Here is a 9423-nt window from a genome sequence, read left to right on the forward strand (position 1 = left end):
CCAACCCTTTTTTTTTCTAATTAAAATTTACAGTAAAAATAGTTTAAAAAATTAAAATTTACTAAAGAATAGAAGCACCGTCGAGACAGAATCATTCCGGAATCCATGAAAGAAGAACCATCGAGACAGAACATGAACACAAGCAAAAGAATTACAAATGTTTGAAACGGAAACAACACGCCAATCCTTTATCCGAGCATTGGTGATGATATGGCAAGCAAATACATAATGAAACCAAATACGTGTAGAAATTAGTTACAGAGTACCACACGCTAACTAAACCAATACAGAAAATACCTGCTCATATATTCAACGTCATACGCTGAATTTATTACCAAAACATGGTTGAAAATTTTTGTCTACTGATTGGGACCCAAGAGTAAGAGAAGAAAAGCCCTGTAGTGGCCAGATGTTTCTGAGTGGACTGCGTCGTTGAGCGTCTTCTTGTATTTCTTTAAATATTCTGCTTTGATGTGTTGTAAATCAATCTCAGCTCTTGTTACAATCACCCTTATAAGTCTTGTGTCATCAGTCCCCAAACCTTTCATTGCCTTGCGCAACATCTACACGGTGCAAAAGTTGAATTTAAAGCAAATCTCATTGTCTTGTCATTTAGAAATTTCAAGGAGTTGACTTGTGCTTACAGAACCAACTACTACAAAAATCACCAAGAAGTTAGAGAAAGAAGAATTGTTGATCCATAATACATTTATAAGTCCTGCTAAACGGGGTTAGGATCCTCTCTGCAGTATAAAAATCAATGTCAGCCTTCTGAACAAAGTAACTGACACTGCACACTGCATTGATTTTTACCCTTGAGAGGCTCATGACCCTGCCAAAGCCTACAATGTCTGAACTCCATGAAGATATGTAGTAAATGATCATCTTCGTTCAAGTTTCTAACATTTTCAACTGCATAATTAATTTGTTTCAAAAACTCCTTGCTAAAGTTGCTTACAGATTTTTCAACGAAAAAACGTCTTAACAGTAACTATAACATAATCATCTTATCTTGCACCAGTTTTCACTTGATTCTCACCATCATCCTATCCTTGTTTCTTACGAAATGAAGAGTTATCATCGAATGAAAACGTTGTGATCCCCTTCCAAGTATAATGGCAATACGAGAAGCAACTACACAAAATTCAAGCCAGGGGGAATACCTTTGCAAAATACTTTGCAGGATTCGCAGAAAACTGAAGAATTGTCAAAAGTGAGAGAGCAAAATTTCCTGATGTTTCCTTCTTTACTGCCTGTACATATTCAAATGGGATAAGCACAAGAAAAACAACCTTGGGAGAGACTACATTCAAAGGAAACAAAAAAATGGTAAAGATACCTTTTTCAATGAGTGTCCATACATGCTATTGTAATAATGATCTACAGCAGTCAAATGTGCTGCACTCCGTTCACTAAATATTTGCACAAAAGTTTTCTCATCAGTTCCCAGCCTCTTCTCCCCTGCTTTGTAGAGAACCTTTGCATCCATCTCAGCTATCTCTCTATTTACCTCAGGGCCTTCAGAACGCGGAATGGTTAAATAAGCAAGCAACATCTGCATCAAGAATTTTGGATAGAAAGTAACACGCTTTATTTGAATATACAAGGAACTGAGACGTGATTAGTGTAGAGAATAAAGGGAATGAACCAGAATTTTTACATCAAATGTGATCTACGACAAACAATTGAACAGGGTTTCCCTCAAGAGACGTGCAATGCAATGAAACACACCATCATATTTGAATTAATGGATATACCGGAAATTTAGTCCCCTTCCATCCCACGGTTGACTTGAGATTGAAATCTTGGAACTGCCATCAAGCATTCAATCTTTTGTATGGATTCAAAAAATTTTGTTGGCGTTGCTGCTATATTCTTATTAGAAGCGCCTATAAATCCGTTGCAAGTTGTCACAAATGGTTGCATCGAGTTTTTCTGTTCCGTTTAGTTATTGATTACAACTAACTTGTTCTAGAGGATTGTTTGGAGATTATTCTTTGTGATCTTGTGTCTAGTGACTATATAGGTGTTATTCTACGGTGGATGTGTAGAGAGGAGAGGTTCATTTCATGTACTACTCGGTTATTGAAAGAATGAGAGAGAAAGGAGGAAATAGAGTTAAGAACTGGGTTTTCTTGTTTTTTATTTCTGAACAGTGGTGATACAATGGCCAAGTGAACACTTTTTGTACAGGCTTGATCTTGTTCTCTTATTATTCGATACTGAATTATTTTGCTCCTTTTCTCATGGATGTAGGTCTTTAAGATTAAATCATGTATATCCTGTATTCATTTTTGTTTATTTTCCCTTGTTTGATTTTTTTTGATTTAGTTTGTTTCCGGTTTTGTCGTTCTTGCAGTTGGGTGCTTTATTCGTTTCTTGACAAGTTGCAGGCTAACCCGATTACATAACTGGACCCTTGCCTCAAACGATTTGGTAAAAGTCATTCATCTGTAAATTTCTGAGTAGAATAGAAAGACCACAAGCACATGGAGTCTTAAATGGAAATATCCACCAATGATTTCAGAAATATACTAATACACCTCTGGTGAACATTGAGTCATCAGACAAGCATATTGCAGTTTTAATTTCTTTAGCATCAATGCTGCAAGGGTGCTTAGGAATCAAAAGAGCACATGACTTCAAAGGCCAACAGATACAAATCTTAATATGAATAATTCTTGATAGCGAAATACAGACAAGGAGAACGAGAAGATTCACCTTTTTATGATCCCCGGAGGCGTATCTTTCAATTTCATGCTCCAGATAAACACCAAATTTAGTGTGGTAAACCTGTCTTAAATACTGGAGCTGGGAAGAAGTTCGCGAACATAATACTTCAGTGGTGGCTTCAAGATTTTCCGCAGTCAGGCACTGCCTGAGGATAAGGGCATCACGCCCAGCAGGGTCATGCATCCAAAGCAGAACTGCTGTCTATGGAACCATAAAACATAGGCCAAAGCGAAGCAATTAAAAAGTGTCGGAAACGAAACACACGCACACACAGTCATATACATACACACATATAATGATGTGATAAGCAGAGGAAGGCATGTTTGTGATGAAGTAAAATCGAATCTAAGAATAAAAGTACCTCCAATTTGCCAGAAAGCTCAGAAGATAAACGTTTGAGAAGGTCGGTGGAATACATTGTCCTGAATTCATGTTGGATATAGGCACGCTGCGTGGCATCTCGATGAGCAAGTATATTGATGACAACGCCAGTATCACATCCAAATCCTGCAAAACCGAATCAGCACAAGTAATTTGGATCTGGAAAGAAATTATTTGTGCATTGATTGTTTGTGCTATGAACATGCATGCGTAATTAATTGAGCGAATTTAATGGAGTGAATTAACGTAAGATTGTGGAACATGAGAGAAGGAAAAAGAAGCCATGAGAGAGAAAATGGTAGGACCTTTGAAAGCGGTATAAAGAGCTATGGCGTCGTCTCTTGGGGAGGGAGGAACAGGGGGTACATTCAAGGTCGCCATTTTCGTATCCAAAAACAAACTCGTTTCTTCTTTCAAACGCAGACCAAAGAGCAGAAGGGGATCGGTTTTTGATTCATCAATCACCTAATTCACCACTTCTCTTACCGTTCAATCCTCAAATGAATAATCTTAAATATTATTTTTCACGCAACCATTAAATTTAATATTTTCTCTTCTACACACGTCACTATTTTATATTTATTTAATATTATTTTTTTAAAATATAAAAATTCATTCTTCTATAATAATACATCAAATATAAATACGTGTCATTTTATACCACGTTCTCTCAAAATACATGTCAATATATAGCTATTATTTGGTGGTATATTTAAAATGAACATCAAAACTATAAGTTACTGTATAAACGGTTATAAAAAAAGTTGTAAGAAAATTATTAAAAAATATTTTCCATAAATTAAGCCACTTCAAGGACAAAGTCTTGAGTGGATTCAAAACAGTGACAGGCAGAAGTCAATTAATATTTCTTTATTTATATTATTACGCAGAGGAGTGATGTGTAATTTGGATTCCTCTTTTGGGAACCTTCCGGTACTTTCATTTAAAAATGTTTTTCTGACAACATATAATTTATTTAGATTTTGATAGATTATAGTAAAGTAAAAAATATATATTCGGACGTAGAGAAGTAATAGTAGATAATATAAGATATTATATATATATATATATATATATATAATTTTTATGTTTATTTTTGTAATTTTTTAATATTTGACATTCTGTTGTGGCAAACTGAATTCGTGAAACAATGAAACTTGGTAGGATAAGTATTCACTTACGTTACTTAGACCAACATTACTTGACCAATTAAAAATAAGGTAATAAAAGGAAATCAATTCTACAAATGTAACGTATTTCATGGTTACATCTGTGTCTTTTTTATAATACTTTTATTCAATGAGGATGGCCGCAACATGTTTTATTATATTGACAAGAGGGTCTATGATGATATCATATAAAACTTAACCCTTCCAATTTAAATAACATAATACCTATATTTAAATTTATTATTTTACATTGGTAGGATACAAACTAATCCAATAGCAAATCATATCATAAAAAACTTTATACACAATACGATATTTGCATTGATGGGGTTTTCGTTATTTATTCAATCTTTTATTATAAATTATATAGTTTTAATTTGTCAAAAATACATGACATAATTACTTTTTTAAAACTAAAAAAATTATGAATATTTTTTATTGAGAATTAAATACACTCCTTAAGAGGTAACTTATGGTTTACATTTATATTTATATAATTTACATTTCACACTTGTTATCATATTTTACTAAATATATTCACTAAGAAAACTTACTTCTTATAAATTACAAAATAATTCAACTACATCCTAAATATAATTTTTATTTAATCTATAATTTATTGTTACAAAATTATAGGAATTTCCATTAAGACTTTCTTTATTGCAATATATACGTGAACAAATATATACATTAACATTATTTATGATTTTACTTTATATATTAACATAATTACATTACAAATATATAAATTAAAAATATAATATTAAATAAAAAAAGTTGGAATTTAATTATATTAATATATAAAGTAATTTTTTTTTCTGAAACTCTAGAATAGATTTTGAAAGCATTTTTCTGACAAGAGATTATTTATTTAAATTTAGATAAATTATGGTAAAGATGAAAATAATATTCAGACACAGAGAGGGAGAGAGAGAGAGAGAGAGAGACAGAGTTGTGGATAAAATGTTTAGAAACGGGGCAGTTGAGGATGATCCGAAAAAGCTGTTGACTGCATTCCAAGGAGAATGAGAGAGAGAAGGTGGGACAGGGACAAAAGAGGGAACATGTTATTGAAGGTCGTGAAGTAATATTTTTCGCCGCATACCACCCACGTGTCGTGCGGTGAGAGACACAGGTGGATGTGGTTATGGAATTCCCCACATGTTAGGGTCACCACCCCCACGGCACCTTCTGGAACAATCCACTTTCACCAATGTTCAACGTGCTACGATACCATTCCAAAATCCCTGTCTTTTATATACTTAATAAATAACATTCATCCATTCTCCTTCTTCTTCATCTGCTAAATTTGGGTGCGTACTAATTTGGGGGATCGGATTTTGAATTTTGAATCTGGTGTGAGTGATTTTGATTGCGTTGTTCTTCATCGAGGATAGGATAGGACAGGAAGCAGGGGAAGATTAGGAAGCATCGGCAATGGCAATAGCAACGGCAATGGGATGTGAGGGCGTGTCTTGCATGGGAAACCAGGCCTCCACCTTGATCTTGACGTCCGGAGCCAGCGGCAGAATCCGCGCCCTCTTTTCCCTGCGAGCCCTCAAGGCCCTCCTTGCCTTCTTCAACGCTGTCGTTTTGCTCCTTCTCTTTCCCTTCCGCAAAGGGACTCTCCTCTCCTCGCGACTCGCATGGAAGAGCGCCGCTGCTTCTACCTCTTCCACCGCCAGGAGGGCTCTCGCCATTCGGAGAGTCATGGAGGACGCCGACGCCGACCACGCACACGCCCATCCTACCTCTTTTAGGGACTACCGCCTCATCGCTTCCTCCAGGGGTGACACCATTTTCACCCAGTCTTGGATTCCCCGCTCCCCTAACCATACCATCAGGTTACTCCTTCTTCTCTCATCTCCTCTGTTGCCACAATCTCCTTCATCTTAATTCATTCTTAACCATCTCCCATCTCTGCATTACACAGGGGACTTGTTTTTCTTATGCATGGACTTAATGAACACAGGTATCCAATCCTAATTCTGATTCTAATTTCCTCCCCTCCCTTTATTTTTTAATAATTACTCCTCATCCTCACCCTTTTTTTTCTCACAGTGGCAGATACACTGACTTTGCCAAGCAGCTCAATGCTAATGGTTTCAAGGTTTACGCCATGGATTGGCTTGGTAAGACTTCTCCACAATTTTATTTACAAATCAATTTTCCTACATTTTACTCCCTCCCACTAACATTTGGCCGCGACTTTAAAACACCAGTTTAAAAACTTTATCCTATACGCGACAAATGGTTTGTGTCGATGTTCCTAATTCAGACTAAACCTTCACTGCATTATGAACAGTCCGATTTCTTTTTATTATTTTATTTTTTTTCTCATGTTGCTCTTGTTGTCCTGTTGGTATGTAACAGTGCTCGATTCAGTTCAGAGGTTGTCTTTAGAACATTAATGATAACTGTTGTCGCGCATTTTCTTATTAATCGGCAAAATGCGTAGAAACAAATCGTGAGACGGAAGGAAGTGTCCAGCTTATTAAAATGTCAAGCTTGTCTCTGAAGTCTGCAAATATATGCGTTTTTAATTAACAATTTAATATTTATGTAGATTGAACATTTCTATAAATTCTTTGGATTCATATTCATGTGTAGTTTTTAAGATGCCTCTTATCGGCTTGGAATATGCCCAAGTTGTCTTTACAAAACTTGGCTATTAAGAGTTTGGAATATGTAGAGTTCCCTAGTGCTGTTTTAAACGATAAAACAATGCAAGGGCCTGATTTAAAAATTTCTATTCGTTTGGTTTTTCTGGGCCGTCGGAGGATAGGTTTCCTTTTCTTTGTTAAATCAAGCTTGTATGGGTTTGATACATTGCGTTGCAACTTGTTAGAATTATGATAATTTTATATACGGTAGAATGTTTGTTTTTCATCTCCTCAGTATTTGCTCAACTCTCATGTTCCTGTTCCGTTTACATCTATAGGTCACGGTGGAAGTGATGGGTTACATGGTTATGTCCATTCTCTTGATGATGCCGTGTCTGATATGGTACGTTTCTAAACTGCATTCTACCAAAGTTTTGACAATGCATAGAAAAATGGTGGTGTGATTTATGTTTTGAGTATGCACGGTGGTGGGCAGCAGTTTCATGAGAGACGCAATGGGAGGACTGATATAGAATTTTTTTTCTGATTGGAAGAACACTGAAACAATTTTTAACATTTTGATAAACAGAAAACATTTTTGGAAAAGGTTCTAAATGAAAATCCTGGACTCCCATGTTTCTGCTTTGGACACTCGACGGGAGCAGCCATTACTCTTAAGGTAATACTTTTTTTTAATACAAGAAGATTGTTGCAATTACTAGTAAAAGGGGAAAGCTCAAGAAGTATAAATGATTTAACTTATTATTTCTATCATAATTGTAGGCTCTGCTTGATCCGAAGTTTGAAGCTCGCATAGCTGGTGCTGTATTGACATCCCCTGCAGTTGGTGTTGCCCCTGCTCATCCTGTTTTGCTGGTGAGCGTACATTTCTTGTTGACGTCTTCGTTTTATACCATAATGCATAAAACATGTCAGATTTGGCATATTCATCTTCGTGTCCTCTTCATTGTAGGTACTTGCTCCAATAGCTTCATTTTTGCTGCCAACATATCAATGTAGTTCTGCATATAAGAAGGGTTCGGTAGTGTCTAGAGACCCGGAGGCTCTAATTGCTAAATACTCTGATCCATTAGTATGTACTGGACCTCTTAGAGTACGAACTGGTTATGAGATTCTCAGAATTACAACCTACTTGCAGCAAAATGTAAAAAAATTAAGAGTTCCATTTTTTGTTCTCCATGGCACTGCTGATTCCGTAACTGATCCCATTGCTTCTAAAAAATTCTACGTAGAAGCCTCCTCAACTGACAAGAGTATCAAACTATACGACGGCTTCTTACATGACCTTCTCTTTGAACCAGAACGAGACGCTATCACACAGGATATAATTCAATGGCTGAACAGTAGAGTAGGAGGTTAAATGAGTAGTGGTGTGAGTGAAAATGTCGAGAAATTTTCAACGATTGAAAATTGAAGAAGCACCTTGTCTGAGTGGATAATGTCTGGTTCTTTGTGGAGGAAAGTAAATCGATGCTGAAGCTACATAAATCCAGGCATTCTTTTATTTTGAAATCCTAAAGCCATCTGTGAGCTTCCTTTAGTTAGGACATCATTTATTACTATTTTCTCCGATGCAGTTGTTGTCGTGGAGCACAGTGAGTAATTATTACCTTTAATTAGGCATGATTTGTGGTTCATTTTGTCCATAGGAAAATTCTGTACCTTTTTCTTTTTCCTGTCCCGAGCATTCGTGCCCACCAACTAGTGTGCCAGTGCATGGACTCTTGATTTTCATCAATAAAGTTTTATCTCAAAAGGTCCGTTTCCATCAAGATCAAATTTTTACAAATATTATTTAACATTTTATTTTTCTTCACAATTTTTTACAAATACCTTTCTTGTTTGGTCTTTCTTACAAGACTATAAATCATTAAACTTCCTTTTCACAAGTGATTTTTTCTTTTTGGTTAGTGTTATTTCTAGTCCTAATTTCTTTTAGCAATTATTTAATTGCTAAAAACAAAAAACGTAAATAATAAATTTATGTTTCTTAAATTTCAAAAGAATTAACAAATATATATTCAAAATAAATAATAAATAGTTCATAAAATTTCTACCATCCATTTAAATAAACACGTTAGAGTTACTGAAGTTGAATTTTTGCAAGAAAAATTCTTGAATTTCGAGAGTGGTAATAAGAGAGTATTAAATTTAAGGGGAAAAAATTCATTCTAAAATTTATTAGTCCTGACCAAATTTTCAGAAAATTTTAAAATCGTTTATGATAATTAAGAATTTATTTTGGCGAGTTTCCATAAAAAATTTCTAAAAAACAAAAAAAGGAAAATTAGTTTTTATTTATTTTAACTTATGCATACATTGATTTTTGTTTATAAAAAGGTAAAATTTGTTTTTTCTTATTTTTATCTATTTGTAAAAAATGTCGTGCAAGCATGTCTTGACTTTAATATAGTATTGTTATTTCGAAAGAGTTCACGGCATATATTTTGCTTTCGAAATATTTCTTACTTTTCGTTGAGTATTTTAAAATTATGAGACCAAATATTTTAAAATTA

General features: G+C 34.8%; 2 protein-coding genes across 2 annotated transcripts; one reads left to right on the forward strand and one right to left on the reverse strand.

Annotated features, from left to right (window-relative positions):
* Positions 1-133: 133 nt before the first annotated feature.
* LOC108334353 (annexin D5) lies at positions 134-3615 on the reverse strand. The gene is made up of 6 exons (XM_017570142.2): positions 3420-3615; positions 3095-3240; positions 2722-2934; positions 1340-1555; positions 1164-1253; positions 134-563 (listed from the first exon to the last, which is right to left on the reverse strand). Exons 1-6 carry the CDS (start codon positions 3493-3495, stop codon positions 360-362), a joined length of 945 nt encoding a protein of 314 aa, XP_017425631.1. The 5' UTR covers positions 3496-3615; the 3' UTR covers positions 134-359.
* Positions 3616-5495: 1880 nt separating this feature from the next.
* Positions 5496-8544, forward strand: LOC108333486 (uncharacterized). Its single transcript, XM_017568949.2, has 7 exons — positions 5496-6127; positions 6217-6255; positions 6345-6415; positions 7225-7289; positions 7476-7565; positions 7670-7762; positions 7860-8544. The coding sequence occupies exons 1-7, from the start codon at positions 5721-5723 to the stop codon at positions 8265-8267; spliced, it is 1173 nt and encodes a 390-aa protein (XP_017424438.2). The 5' UTR covers positions 5496-5720; the 3' UTR covers positions 8268-8544.
* Positions 8545-9423: the final 879 nt, after the last annotated feature.

The sequence above is a fragment of the Vigna angularis genome, chromosome 1, assembly GCF_016808095.1.
Source record: "Vigna angularis cultivar LongXiaoDou No.4 chromosome 1, ASM1680809v1, whole genome shotgun sequence".
NCBI lineage: Eukaryota > Viridiplantae > Streptophyta > Magnoliopsida > Fabales > Fabaceae > Vigna > Vigna angularis.